Source organism: Aspergillus udagawae (genome assembly GCF_001078395.1).
Source record: "Aspergillus udagawae IFM 46973 DNA, scaffold_1, whole genome shotgun sequence".
In the NCBI taxonomy this organism is placed as follows: domain Eukaryota; kingdom Fungi; phylum Ascomycota; class Eurotiomycetes; order Eurotiales; family Aspergillaceae; genus Aspergillus; species Aspergillus udagawae.
The window spans coordinates 3,513,112-3,528,287 of NW_025091264.1; the positions used below are offsets into that span (position 1 = coordinate 3,513,112).

General features: G+C 49.8%; 4 protein-coding genes across 4 annotated transcripts; 3 read left to right on the top strand and 1 right to left on the bottom strand.

The window, feature by feature from the left end:
• Positions 1–478: 478 nt before the first annotated feature.
• Aud_001140 (uncharacterized protein) lies at positions 479–1,132 on the top strand (the record flags this gene model as incomplete). The annotated part of the gene is made up of 1 exon (XM_043286640.1): positions 479–1,132. One exon carries the CDS (start codon positions 479–481, stop codon positions 1,130–1,132), a length of 654 nt encoding a protein of 217 aa, XP_043142575.1.
• A 1,185-nt stretch (positions 1,133–2,317) lies between these two features.
• Aud_001141 (U6 snRNA-associated Sm-like protein LSm1) lies at positions 2,318–3,073 on the top strand (the record flags this gene model as incomplete). Its single annotated transcript, XM_043286641.1, has 4 exons — positions 2,318–2,492; positions 2,565–2,633; positions 2,709–2,824; positions 2,900–3,073. The coding sequence occupies 4 exons, from the start codon at positions 2,318–2,320 to the stop codon at positions 3,071–3,073; spliced, it is 534 nt and encodes a 177-aa protein (XP_043142576.1).
• An 811-nt stretch (positions 3,074–3,884) lies between these two features.
• Aud_001142 (mRNA-binding protein RRP12) lies at positions 3,885–7,836 on the top strand (the record flags this gene model as incomplete). Its single annotated transcript, XM_043286642.1, has 3 exons — positions 3,885–3,947; positions 4,031–5,941; positions 5,998–7,836. 3 exons carry the CDS (start codon positions 3,885–3,887, stop codon positions 7,834–7,836), a joined length of 3,813 nt encoding a protein of 1,270 aa, XP_043142577.1.
• A 1,021-nt stretch (positions 7,837–8,857) lies between these two features.
• On the bottom strand, positions 8,858–9,989 carry Aud_001143 (uncharacterized protein; the record flags this gene model as incomplete). Its single annotated transcript, XM_043286643.1, has 3 exons — positions 8,858–9,340; positions 9,416–9,581; positions 9,637–9,989. 3 exons carry the CDS (start codon positions 9,987–9,989, stop codon positions 8,858–8,860), a joined length of 1,002 nt encoding a protein of 333 aa, XP_043142578.1.
• Positions 9,990–15,176: the final 5,187 nt, after the last annotated feature.

Consider the following 15,176-nt stretch of genomic DNA (forward strand, 5'->3'; position numbering starts at 1 on the left):
CGCGATAGTGCTAGGTATCGCTTCTGGAATTCCATCAGAAAAATAAAAAAAGGTATCGATCTTCTTTGCGCTCAAGGGAATCTGGGATGGGGGGAGGCACGCCTGCTCTCTCTCGTAGGTTCTCACAGGCGCTTACTGTATCTCAGATATCAAAGGTAACGAGTGTCTCTCCCCCGCTAGGTCTACTTTTTTTTTCGTTTCGGGAACCCTCAGTCTGATTTGGCTGCATCTGGGAATGAAATGTTAAAAAAAAGAAAAAAAAAAAAAAGGGTCGCAATCAGGCGCTGGGTTCCTCCTCCGCTTCGATGGTTCCAGACTAAATACATGAGAGCAGGATCGCTTCAGCTGTCGTCCGGATTGTGTCGAGTCCAAGTATTTGATCCCTGAGACGTCTCGCGGGGGTTCGCTCGGTAACCTCAACCCGCCGAATACTCTCGACGCAGAAAAGAGTGCAAGCAGCCATAGTAATCGTGCAAACATGGTCAAATCCATGGCTTCATTGGATGCAGTCCCGTCGCTATCAAGTGACGCTGCGTCTGCGTCTGCATCATCATCCAGCGTGTCCCTGGACACCGAACTGGCCTCCGAACTCGCACACCATGAAATCCTCCAGGACGACGGAAACGGGGCTCTCGTCGTGCCTTTGCGCTCCCCGCACCGCCGTCAGCATATCTACATATGCCTCTTCCACGTTCTCGACTGCCGTGAGACTTTCGACGACGCCGATCTGTGGAGAACTCATGTTCTCAGCCACTTCCGGACTCACGAGCCGCCTACAACGGCCCGATGCCCATTATGTCCAGGGGAAAGGTTCAACGATGCTCCTGACCGGAGGGCCTGGGACCTCATGCTCGACCATGTCGATGTAGCCCATTATCAGCAGGGTCAAACGTTGGCGGGCAGTCGGCCGGATTTTGAACTAATGCAATACTTGTACCGCTTACGAATCATAAGTGTTGACCAATTCAAGGTGATGCAACTTCCGCCGCCACCGACGAGTCCCGCGTATCATCGGTCCCAGGAGACGGTCAGGGCGAATATTGGCTCTTCGGATGAGCCATACTGCGCTCCATACAGTCGAAGGAGGGAACAAAGAATGCGGGGTCAACATCGAGGTGTCAGTGTTTCATAGACAGTCTATCGGACCATTGTTCTGTGAGGCCAGGTGCCATCGTTTAAGAATCGTCAGAGGGTCTGATGAAGCGGAGAAAAGAGGATCAGGTCGTCTGGGTGGTTCAAAATCCCTCATAAGTTCGTCCTCTTTGACTGAGAATGATCTCAACACTCAGATATCTGTTGCTTTTGTTGCTTTTGTTCCTTTTTCCTAGTTCTGTGGTGTTTTGTTGTATCGAGATTATTCATAGGGAACCGTGCCTGGTCAGGTGGGGTGCTATCACTGGCTGCTTGAAGCGCGATTCCTTGAGGTACCTTCGTAATATATATTAGGGCTTTGATTTGGTTATTTGTCCATAGTCTCAAACTGCGCCTTTCTGTTAATATGTCTTATACTGAGTGTTTTCAAGGATCTGGAAGGAAGCAAGCTGAACTTACATGTTAAGGAGTCATACTGACAATGGTGTCTGACACGGATTTGACATATCTCAGCATCTCTCAAGGAGATATTGAGAATCTCATGGGCCCGAGCACTGAATAGAGGCATGGAGAGATGTTATCTATTAGGCTGCTCTTGTTGTTCTTATGCACTGAATCTGCGCATCGTTGTCTGGTCTGAGTTATTGTACTGGAATTTGTATATCATATGTCATCTTGCTCTTTGCCTCTGTAGTTGTCCGAGGCTCCTTCCTGATCCTTTCGATGCTCTCAGAGCAAAAATATATCGGGATGAACTAGCGCTCATTGACCTCATGGTGACACGGAGTTTCAACACCTTCAGGGGCACAGACAAAAATAAGATACAATATATGCACAAGATCCTTATATATGAGATTCAAAATGCCCTTGAATCCATGCATGGATGTCTCGTTGATACTTCAGTGGTATGTCGCTGACCAACTGGAGCAGTATGTTCAAGCAATCAAACAGGACAAACTTACCGCCCACTTTCACCTTGCGATCTCCGATCAAGAGACGGTAATTCGCGGTCAAGTGCCTAACAGCCTCAACATCGTTTGCATACATTTCATTCCTCGAGCCTTCCCCCGTCGCAGAATGACAAGATTCTGCGAACACTTCTAATCTGAATCTGAATATCCCACCAAGGCTTCATCGAACCTTTCCGTCATAACCAACACACGTCTCTGCCCCTCCGCCAAAGGAATCATCAATTTTATTGCGCCATCATTCCTCCAGCATAACCATGGAGAGACTCTCTTTGAACGATCCTCCCGCAGGCGCTCAGCGTGGGAATACACCGCAGTCATTCTCTCAGCAGAACAACATGTTGGGACCCTCAGCACCGAGGACACAGGGCCCCCCACAACTACCTCCGCAGATGTTCACTACCGCCGCTCAATTGCTAGATTTGACAGATAGTACGTTGAAGCACTTTGCCTGATCGAAGAAATTGCGATTGTTGCGCGGGCCCGACTAACGGCAACGTAAAGAGAAACTGGTTTTAGTGCTTCGCGATGGGAGAAAATTGATCGGCGTGCTCAGAAGTTGGGATCAATTCGGTAAGATCCCGGACGGAAATGCAGGGCTTCTTTGGCCTCGTTTTCAAGTCAGCTAATCGTGAGCCATGGCCACAGCGAACCTTGTCCTCCAAGATACCATCGAACGACTCTACGTCGGAAATCTCTACGCTGATATTCCGCGAGGCATTTTCCTTGTCCGGGGAGAGAACGTGTTGCTTCTGGGTGAAATTGTATGATGGACTGCTCTTCCTTCCGGCTGCTGTGCCCTCTTGGTTTTTTTGGATCGCTGACTTTCCGGGTTATAGGATCTGGACAAGGAAGACGATATCCCCCCTCATCTCCAGAAAGCACCATTCCAAGAAGTGTTTGAATTAAAGAAGAAGGAGGACAGCAAGCGGAAAATAACAGACAAGAAGAGCCATAACAAACTCCAAGGTCTCGGTTTCGAACCCGAACACAGCGGGGAAATCCTATTTTAGCCGGTTGGCGTTGGATTTGCTTATGTTCGAGCCCTCTGTATGCGTCGTTTCGTACGATGGCAATAAAGAGGCGAAAAAAGAAATTGTTCTGTAAGAAGTGACGGGCACTCGGGTTTGGAGCGTTATATCGACTGTCGAGATCACGAGACATGGCCTTCAACAATATTACGGTGGCAAGGCGGTCTCCTCTTGACTCTCTCGCCACGCAACGACAGCACCTGAAGGGAATGGAATGACAGAAATATGGGGAAGGTTAACCCCATACGAAATAGAGCTGGGAGGTCGTCCAAGTTAAAGACAGCCGTTGCAGCCAATACGAGGGATAAGGGATGTGAGATGCATATCTCCAATGATCCTGAGGGCAAAAGGCAATGTCTGATGATCTGTGTTTTGCGATACGACTTTTCTTCTCTCTATACTTGTACGCAGACATTGTGAGCCTAAAGACGTGGAGTTCATCGGCATGGTTGGGTTCTGTTTTGAGATACCATGATAGCGAGACATGAGAAAGCGCTTGCGAGACATCTCATGTTTGGATCCTTGTTACGTCTGCATCTTTATACAAACCATAGCAGATATCATGAATGATAAAATTCTTCTATATTCTTTATCGAGTGTTGTTGATGTTATCGATAGGCCCGCCAAGAATCGCAGTACCCAAATTTTTGTTCGGACCACTAAAATCGTAGTAAAAAAATCTCCGCATCCACCACTACTTCTTTTTTCTTTTGCAAGTCTCTACCCTCAAGACGACAAATATCGCACCTCTCTGAACGACTTCTCAACTGCCCGTTGGTCGGTCCTCCCCATCATGGCGACCCTGGCGGAGAAGCTCGAGAAGATCAAGTCTCCGAAGCTGCAGAATCAGCACCATGTATGTCCCCTCACAAGCTTTCCATTCACCACCGTCTTCCCCTCCCATAGCTTGCTAACGGACGGACCTGGTCATCTTAACAGACGGCTGTGGTGCTCTCTGCGGTGGAAGATACTCTTCACGACCAAAAGGCAGATTTTTCCGCGACAGCTTATTTCGCAGCGCTTCTTGCGTTGTTGGCGCAGTCCGTGTCAGCTACACAGGGTATTGTCAATAAAGATTTAGCAACTTCTGTCGTCTACCTGCTCGATATCACCACTGAATACGTCCCTGCGCCCATCCTCCGCTCGAAATTCTCTCAGATCCTCACCAGCCTTGCTCCCGCCCTCTCTCTACCGGAAGCCGATGCCCCCCTGCTCAGACCATCGATTGGCTGCCTCGAATCGCTGCTTATCGCCCAGGACGCAGCCTCATGGAACCTCCCGCACACACAAATTGGCCCGCGCCGAGCGATTGCAGGCCTGCTGAGTCTGGCGGTGGATCACCGACCCAAGGTCCGGAAGAGGGCGCAGGAAGCTCTCATCAAGGTCCTCAAGAACCCTCCCCCCAGCCCTTCGCTCGACCATCCCGCGGCGGACATGTGCGCAGAAACCGGGTTGCGGACACTGGGTGATAGCATCGCGGCTGCGGCCAAGCATAAACGGGGCCGTCATGATACGAATAGCCGGGAGAACCATGATCCTCTGGTAATCCACTCCCTCCAGCTGGTGAAGACGATCGCGACCGCATCAGGAGGCTGGCCGAGCAAGAAGATTGAACCGCTTTGTGAGTTGCTGATGAATGCGTCTCGGTCCAGCAACGAGTTCATCACAATGGGTGCTTTTGAGGTCTTCGAAGTCATCTTCTCCAGCATGGCGGATGAATTTTCGTCTTCGAAGCTGCCCCGTCTGCTAGACGCTATCTCCGAGCTCAAGCCTGCTCAGAATGATTCGCAGCTGCTCCCTCCCTGGATTGCGGTATTGTCCCGTGGATATGACGTGTCTGCGCAGATCAACCCAGAGGATACATTTGAAAAATTGCCGGCTCTGTTCAACATGATTTCGAGCTACCTTGCTTCGCCTTCGATGAACATTCGCGTTTCCGCATCGGAATGCCTGATCTCGTTTTTGGCCAACTGCATCCCCAAGAATGTCATCCTCGAGCCTTCAGTGTACGATGAAAAGACCCTCGAGAAGCTGGCCAAAGCTGCAACAGACCTTCTTTCCGTGAAGTACCAAGCAGCGTGGGCGGAAGTGTTCAAAGTCTGCTCTGCGATGTTCGACAGTTTCAAGTGGCGGTCAAGCCCGTTTCTTGACGATATTGTCAAGATAATTGGAGATCTGCGCAGTAACGAGTCGTTCCATGGGAAAAAGCAGGCTGACGAGGTCCTCGGCAGCGCTGTTGAAGCTATGGGCCCTGCCGCAGTACTGGAAATCCTGCCTTTGAATATCATTCAGCAGAAGAATGGCCAGCCCGGTCGCGTGTGGTTTCTTCCGATTCTTAGAGACAGCGTTTCCAACACCAATCTCGCTCACTTCCGCTCTGAGCTTGTTCCTCTGAGCGAAGCATTGTACCAGAAGGTCGTCGACTATGGGTCTGCGGAGAAGGCCGTGGAGAAGAAGATTTTTGAGACGCTCGTGCAGCAGACCTGGGCCATTCTTCCTGGTTACTGCGAGCTTCCTCTAGATTTGGTCGAGGCTTTCGATCAAAGTTTTGCAGAACTCTTGTCCAACGTCCTCTATAAACAAACCGAGCTGCGTGTTGACATATGCAATGCGTTGCAGACTCTAGTGGAGTCGAATCAAGCTATTTTGTCCATTGAGTCGGAAGAGGACGATCTGATTCTCCAGAGGAGGATCACAAAGGCCGCTGCGAAGAAAAACATTGCCCACTTGGCCGGTTTTGCTAGCAATCTACTGGCTGTACTGTTCAACGTCTACAGCCAGACACTCCCGCATTACAGAGGCTACATTCTGCAGTGTATCAATGCTTATTTGAGCATTACCCCCGAAAAGGTCTGTCATTCTCTATATTCAGTCAGACGAATTCCATCAACTCACATGAAGAACAGGAGCTCAATGAAACATTTACACGCGTTACCTCTATGCTCGAGTCCTCTGTGGCGTCAGAGCAGGAAGCAGCCAAGCAGGGCAACCAGCAGACCGGCTCTGGCGACAAGATGCCTCCTACTTCTCACACTCTGATCGACTTGTTCATCGCCATGTCGATCTACCTGCCCCGCTCAAGCTTTGCAAGCCTGTTCGCACTTGCTGCAGCTATTTTGAATGGTCAATCGACCGATCAGCAGCTGATCAAGAAAGCATACAAACTAATTCCCCGGTTGGCCACCACGGAGACTGGCCGCACTGCTCTTCTTGAGCGCAGTGCAGAGCTGCAGTCTCTCATGCTCGTGACGGCAGACAAGACGCCCGCCTCTGCCCGTCGGGATCGAAGCCTAGCTATCTACGAGCTGATTACCTACCTCCCAACATCTGATCTACACTTTATTCCTTCCATCCTCTCTGAGGTTGTTCTGGGTTGCAAGGAGAGTAACGAGAAAGCCCGGACAGCCTCCTTTGACCTTCTTATCCACCTCGCTAAGCGAACCATTGATTCCGACAGAAACCCACCAGGAACTAAGATTCGCAATTCTCTGGTGCCTCATATGCCCAATGACGCCCCCGATGCTCCGGCAACAATCGAGGAGTTTTTCACCATGGTCTCCGCTGGTTTGGCTGGTAGCTCGCCGCACATGGTCGCTGCCTCCGTCACAGCCCTCTCTCGCCTTTTCTTTGACTTCCACACTCAACTCGAGCCCTCGGTCCGCATTGACCTAGTCCAGACAGTGGAGTTGTTCCTTACAAGCAACAACCGGGAAATCGTTCGGTCTGTCCTCGGCTTTGTCAAGGTTGCCGTGGTCGTCCTCCCCGATGACGTTCTGCGTTCCCGCCTGAATACTTTAGTCCCGAACCTCATGGTTTGGAACAAGGAGCACAAGGGTCGTCTCCGCAGTAAAGTCAAGGGTATTTTGGATCGCTTGATTCGCCGGTTTGGCGCTCCTATTGTGGAGGGACTGGTCGGCGAGGCCGACCGCAAATTGGTGGTCAATATCCGGAAGCAGCGCGAGCGCCGCAAGCGCAAGAAGAAGGAAGGCGAAGGCGCCGGTGACGAGGATGAGGAGGACGAGGCGGCCGACAACGCCGGCAAAGCCGCCTACAGCAACGCCTTCGACAAGGCCGTCTACGACTCAGATTTCTCCGATTCCGAGGACGACGCCAGCGAGATCGAGGTCGATGAGCAAGGTGGCACACACGTTCGCGGCCGCAAAGGCAAGAAGGGCAAGCAGAACGAGCAGTACATCCGTGAGATGTCCCCGGAGGACAACCCACTGGATCTCCTGGCCCCCGACGCGCTCGCCAGCATCTCTACGACCAAGCCCAGCGTCCGCTTCCTCAATACCGGCCCCGGCTCCCGGAAAAAACATGCCGCCAAGTTCGGCCCGGATGGCCGTCTTCTCATCGGCGATGCGGAGAACGACGACGTCGACATGTCCGGTGCACCTGGCGGCGACGCCGCCCCAGGCGAGAGCGGCATCAACGCCTACCTGGCCGCCGTCAGTGGACCCGACGCCATCCGCCGCGGCCAAAAAGGCCGTCTCAAGATGTCTCAGGCCCAGAAGAAGAAGAACAGTGGCGGAGACGGCATGGATCTCGACGACAACGACAACGACGACGGAGCTCCCGCCTCCGCATCCAACCATGCCAAGGGCCCGCAGTCCGCCCGTCGCGGGCTCGGAGTCCCCAAGACACATGGCCCCAGCGGCAACGGTCGGATCCAGAAACGGAGAAATCCTCCCAGGGGAGGAAGACAGAGCGGACGTGGCGGCATCCGTGTTGGGAAGCGACGGTGAGAGTGATGAAGAAGCGGGCTGCCTGCTTCTGGCGAGGCAAACTGGCAGTTTTTTCAACGCTGACGTACGGAGTACTGGCAATGACCACATAAAACACTGCGACTTGGGACTAGAAACATGAACATGAACATATGGTATTACTGCATCCTGCATACAGACAAAATATGGCAATCCTCTTTTGTTTCTTTTCCTTTTCTCCTCCAGGGCGTACGATCTCTACATTGTTTGTTTCATCCCATTCCATATCCTTTTTATCTTGTCTTCGTTTGATGTCGAGTTTTCGGTCCGACTGGTATCTTCTATACCCTTTTCTATGCCTGTGCCTCATATGCAATTTCACCTGTTCATTTCAGAGGTCGACTGGACGTACCCCTTTGAACAATCCAAAAAGTATTCTTGACCTTACCTTTCTGTCACAAATCGGAATTCGAATGTAGGAGTCTAGTCCGTAGCTGCAGATCTGTCTCAAGCGCTGGAAGCCTTTACAGGATTGGCCAGTAATTCATGGCCATAAAAAACATGGCTAAAGGAATTGACAGGTCGCCAAAAATTGTAAGTAAAAATAAGAAATCTAAGATATATTTTGTCGATTGATAGAATATGATGGTGAAGACTGAGAAACATGAGACCAGCCCGGGTATCATTCTGCGCGCAATAGCAAAAATACAAGTACAATAGAGTATTGATCCTCTGATGCCATCGTGTTCTTTGATGGACACCAACATGATGATCAAAGATGCTCCTTCACACAGGAAAGAGCACGAAACTCCCGACGCCCTGGTACAATCAGACCTCCAATCTTCTGTATAAGTAGTAGAGGAGAGCGGATATCATGAAGAGGGGAAACGCAGGAAAAGGAGAAACGGCCGCCAATTGGCAGGTCAAGTCATTTCACATATCCCAAACATTGGTATCATGCCAAACAGTGAGACGCGAGGATGAGGAATATTCGGTCGGACGTCCAAAAGCCCCGCGCTCAGAAATCATTATGAGAAAATACGAGCAATATGAATTCGATAGGTCAGCGAGGCGCCTTTCTGGCCTTGCCCAACCACAAGTGCCACCATCGGCAGACGCCAAGAACCGCGGCACGGCCATCATCCTTGCGCTCGGTGCCGTCAGGATTGCCAAGGATCATGGCAAAGACCCAAAAGAAGGCAGCAGTCCAGGCGAGAAGGAGGAATGCGATCGACACCAAGGAGGACAGCAGAAGGACCGCGAATAATCCACCCACAGAATAGCAGTCCATTGCCTCAGCACGAGATGAGTGTTCGGGATCATTATATATTGATTCGGTGGACCTTCGCAGACGGACTAATCGCTCGTGGATGTGCAACTGAGGCACTAGAAGATCGCAGAGCTGTGCACGAAACGACGTCGAGCGAAGATAGGGAACGAAGGAGCAGAGACGGAGGGGAGACACGAGGACGACGAAGATCAAACCGACGACGGTATATAAGGATGTGCAGAGGGAGAAAACCGGGACGGGAAGTGAGAGTCGAAACTATACAATGGCAGGTCCTGTCAGCCTGACCATACGCCTTTGCGGAAAGACTGGAGGGTTTGGGATGGGGCTTACCAGCATCGATAGTGCATCCTGACTCTCATCCACGGGCGAGTCGTCTTCAGGTATGGCTCGTTTGTGGACGCGGGGAGCGCTGTGAGGATAATGGTCGCCGGACATGTATGATGAATGGTCAGTCCAACTGCCGCGAATACGCTCGTCTTTGCGCACAGCTCCGTCGCTATTGATGCGCATGTCAGTATGAACCTTTCCTCAACGGTCAAGGGGCCACGAACGTTACCGGAACCACCACTAGTTGCTCAGAGACCGGACAAACAAATCCAACTGGCACCTGATTATTGTTTTCGAACTTCCGCAGCCCCTGATTGTGCCGATGGTGATTGTTTGAAGTATCGGTCATATCGGGAGTAGCGTACAAGCCAAAGTCGTGGATGGAACGGAGATCCGAAGGGGCTACATTGGCAACACTCTTCTGGGTGTGAGACTGCCGAGAGGACGACGACTTGGGAGGAATATGTGCCGCAGCGGGAAGTGTGGCAGGGGTCTGTACATCTTGGAGATATGCCGTCACAAGCTGATCATTGTCCTGATAATAAGCAGGAGAATGAGACATCTCCGGCTGCCGCATGGCGGGCGAAGAATGGAAGGCAGGGAAAGTATATATGAGAAATTCGGTGGAGAAAGCCAAACAAGGGCCGACGAGAGATATTTCCACTGAAGTATGCGGCGGAAGGTGCACCAAAGTTGTACAGGAGTGCACACAAAGTAACCAAGGACAAGCTCACCGCATGGCGTCAAATGCAAGGGATCCAGAGCTCTCAAAGACAGCGACGAAGCACTGATAACATGTGTTCAAGGCAGGAAGGAGAGAGAGAGATGGTGATTAAAGGGAGAAGTGAGGGGAGACCGGTAGCAAGGGAGGAATGTAGATGGGGAGGGACAATGGGAGGAGCGGAGGACAGGAGAAGAGCCTTATAAGAGCGCCATAAAGACACAAGGGAATTTGCATGAGCGGAAACCCAAGAAACAGGAAGAAATGAAAGCTGTCTTGGGGACCCTAGAGGGGGGGAAAAGGCGCCCTGCAGCGGAGAGAATTGCTGCGTGAGCCTGCCTTTCTTGCGCCAAGACGCCCAGATGCCGAGACCCTTGGCATGGACGACGTCAAAGAACAGTCACATTATTATTTGACCAGGAGACTTGAGGAGCCATCCAGCGTGGTGGCAGCGTGGGAAAGACACGAGCCAAGGAAACCTGAGAGCGAAAGGGGAGGGGGCTGAAGAGAAGAGACTCCCGTCATGGTGGACGAGGGAAAACAGTTTCGGGGTCTCATATCGCCTTGTAAGGGTGTCATTCAGCAGACGAGTTCTTCACTAATAATTCTTCGCCCCCAAAGTTCTCTGTGGGAGGTCCAAGATTTGTCATTTCTAGATTGAGAAAGAGGTCTGTTTCGGTTGTGCGTACGAAACAAGAGCCGAAGGCCCGCATGGCAGAAGCCAGAGTAACTTTCCTTAAGGGAAGACGCGAAAATGTTGAGACACCGAGACCTCCGAAGGCGCTAACGGTTTGGTACGGTATCAGGCTTACGACGACCAGAGAAGATGCCAAGCTGCCAAGGCACTGCGGGGGCTTTTTGTGGTGCCCAAGAGGACATGGTTGGCTAGAAGACCGTAAAAGGAGGGCCATGATCCGCGTTCGGAGGTGCCATCGCTGGCTTGGCAGCAGAATGGCCCGATCTTGTATGGTATCATGCGTACGCTGCACATCCCGTCAGGATTTCCTGCATTTGGCAGAACTTAAAAGTAGGTAAGATGTCTAGGTCTGCCATGATAAATTGGTATTGACTACTGCAGTCTGTTGGATCTTATGGGAACACAGTAAACCATCCAACGACTTGCCGTATCTTCTGTGGTCCTGTTTTTCGTCATTAGAGCACACATTACGGATACACAGAGATGAAAGCCCACCTCGGAAAGGAGGTCTCAACATGGAACTTTGCGCCGAGCCAGTCGCCCAGCCCTGCCAAGAGATTGGTGTGAAATACGTATCCAGCCACTGTTTCGTCGATGCAAAAGCCAATGCAACATGCTCTACAGAGTAGTTAACTATCTGAATGTCGTTAGGTAAGCGTACTATTGGAGTTCATCCGTCGATCATACGGATGGATCGCCCAAGGTTGCCAGCATATGAACTTCCTCATAAAAACATAGAGCTTTTTACTCCGCATAGCTTGTCCGGAATTTTGGAGTTTGAACTTGAGTTGCAATCTCTCGGGTTCTTTTTGAACTTATCGCTCCATGGAGCATCCCATCAGCCACTTCGCGGGATGTCGCTCCCAGGACGGCCTCGCAATTGACAGTGTTTAATCCGCATGGCATGACGATTCACTGCAGGCAAAGGGCGGACTGAGCTCGCCTGAGCTCGCCTGAGCTGACATAGATGTGCATAATCATGTGAAACTCTTTCCTCTTCTTGTCTGGGCACTGTGCGAGTGTTGGGTCGCTACCTTTCACGGCGACCAAACCATTCTAGGCTTCTCCAATCAATCCGACGCCGAGACAATGGCGATAACGTCTATCTATTCGGTGTATCTGCTCTCCTTGCTCGAAAGCAAAAGCGAGCGATTCAGGCTAATGGGACCCCTGCAGGTGGCTGTTTTGCGTGGTTTTTGGCGATATAAAGCCGGACTGGGCTGTAAGTCGCTGAGGCGCAAGTCGGAATCTGCCGCCTGGATATCCAGAGATCACAATCCCGGCTTGCCAGGTTTGTATCCGGCCAGCTCTGTGTGAAAGCAGATGGTCAGTATCTATCTTCATATATATATTCATATATATAGGCTATGTTGCTTGGAGCTTCCTTTTTCGCCGGTGTATCTCATAATATTCAAGTGGACTCTTGATGCTTCGTGATACTGTCAATTCTACATTGAAATCATCAATCTATTAGCCAAGCATACTCTTGTATGAAATCAGCATTTATATCCAAGCCTTATGATCCTGTCTGTAAGTAGACAGCGTTCACAGAACCGATTCGGAATTTTTGTGGTCAAGCAGCGCAATGCCATACTTCAGCCAGCATAGAAGTTCTGCACTCGCCACGTCAATCGTCCATGACGAGTGTTGACCTGAATGATTAATTTGATTTGCTATGTGTAGTCAAAACAAGCAGACGTTATATCCAGAGATCAAAGATGTGTCTTTAACACCTAACCTGGAGCTGCAGTATTGGAGAGACAGGGTAGTATCACCGTCTAACCAAGTTCAGGAAGTTCCACAAATATTCCCAATGCTAGTCCATAGATTGTTTGCGTCCACCTTGCTGCTTTCTAACTTACCTTTTGCTAATTGAACATACACAGAAACACAGGCTCAGAGAGGTCACTGCTCTAAGGAATTTTAGACATCCTGGCTATAGATGACAGGCTCACCTCGGAACTTAGCTCAAGTACAGCAACTCATTCAGTACTATTTTGATCATTGATTGTTTGCTTATCTGATTGTCCACGAGCGTCATAATAACTATAGGAAGTCGGGGCATAGAGCCAACTCTGCATGCTCTGGTAGTATGCCAAGTGCAAGCCTCGGCATCTTATGGAGCAGCTGAGGGGACATTAACCATGACCACAAAGACTTGGGCAGTTACCAGAGGAAGCACATTGGTTGCTCTTTTCGGTCTATCAAATCCTGCATCGAACGTTTATGGTACCAGCCGGTATTACGGATTTGGTGGTGCATGTCGTCGCACGTTCAACTCAACATGAACATAGAAAACCCTTGCGGCTTCTAGCCCCTTTTTTGCTGTCGATTGACGAGCTGTGATAGCAGCCGTCGTTGTGACACATGCAAGAGAAAAAGCGTCCACACCATACAGTCAGATGGCTCAGTCCGGACTCATTTCCAGGGCCATACTGCATCAGCTTTACGCATGTGTCTTTGTCGATGACCTCGTCTTCGTCCTCAGGTAGAGTAATTGTGGCCCTGTGTCCCAGAGACAATATCTGCCAAGGTCTACGCTACGCTGTGAGCTGGCCACTTCTCCAGTACAGCACTTTGGTTACTGAGCAACTGGCTCAGTATGGTAGACGCGTCTGGCGGAAGCGAAAGTCGTATTGACCATAGCTTCGGCAGGTTACCACAAACTGTATGATCGCTGTTGATCTCGGCAATGCTAGATACTCGTCCATTCAATTCACGCTTGGGGTCATGTCAGGGATGCTGACTTCTGGGCGATCGTTTGATCTATCGGATCGCTCTTCTCGAAGCATGTAAGGCATTGTTTGTGGCAAGGGGCGTCGCTCCTCAAAGACCTGTTGTTTCTGCGCTGATCACATAGAAATAGATTCGCCCATGAGTATCTCAGCTTGATCCAAGACATTGCCTATCTTAATGAACTTGATTTCTAGGTATTCAGATAACTGCTTGATGCCATTCTAAATACATTTCGGATACCTCTGACGAGATCTGAGAAACATAGATGAAGCTGTGCTTGTGGGAAATGTTACTAGGGTTTAAATGACTGATTTAACTCTCTCTCTCTCTATCTCTACATATATAGAAAGAAAGCGACCATATAACTGATTGGTTTAAGTTGTACCTACATGTTAGAATATCACTGTGATCATGAGGCTGATCACTGCAACAAGCTAAAGGATTTGAGTCTGACATCACACAATTATATACACTTGTGTCTCATGACATATGCGGTACAAAGGGCTGTTAGCTGAAAAGTAAATACCATGATGCAGGATGTCAGTTGTCTAGACCACTATCCACATCCGATGCTGCTATGCAAGGCTGTCCCGCAAGGCACAAGCAGGAAAAGTACGCCTGGCCCATGCGCTATACTAATCAAGTCCAGGAACCAAATTATTATTACGGAGAAACTAGTTACTTCTGGTTAGACACCAGAGGTATCACCCTTGTTCTTGTTACTCCTTTGTTAGTACCTAGGCAAAATAGTTGAGAGAATGCCGGTCTAGTTGATTGCGGGCGCGCTGTATGGCACTGTGGCACATTGATGGCGCTGTCTAGGCAAGATTCCTTCCGTCCATCGGGCAGCGGCTATCCAATCAACGACAAGATCATTAGCCTTAGATTTCCTGATTGTGCGATGTCTGCATGCTGAAAAAGTATCTAGAAAGTGGGAAAAAGGAAAAAGACCTAGCGAGTCAATCTGCACACTGCATCCTGCTGTGTAACCTGTAGAACTGGACAGGAATCATATTGACAGCTGGATCTGTCTTTATCCTTTTCCTCCTCTTTCCCCCTCCATCGTTGGTTTGGCTTGGATCGACACTATTCGTTAATTGATTTCTTTCAAACCTTATTATCTTGCTGCTACTTAGTCTGTGTGTAAAGTGGTGGCTAAAGTACGTTGAGTTGTTGACAATCTTGTAAAAGGTGATCGACGCAAATGAGCATTATTATGTTGTAGATTTCCCTAATCTGTATTATTGCTCTCTGTTCTCCTACATAGCTAAGCTATGGAGAAGCTAGGATAGAGCCTTGCCTTCTACAGAAGAAAGCAGAATGGAGATGTTTGGACTCTCACCCCAGGGGTATCACATCATAAAGTATGCGCAAGTATCCACATGCCAGCCAATCTTGCACACATTGTTTATGTTGACACCTTGTTATTGATCTGGAAGCCAAGTTTCAGATCAGACATGTGCTGATTAAATACTTGAAAGAGTTAACTATGTACAGAGTAGAGCTAGACCATAAAACTAACCAGTACCTACTTGTGCCCCGTATTCTCATGAATCCTTGACTTTGCAGTGCAGTGTATGGTACTTCTGTGATGACTGCTCATAGTCTGG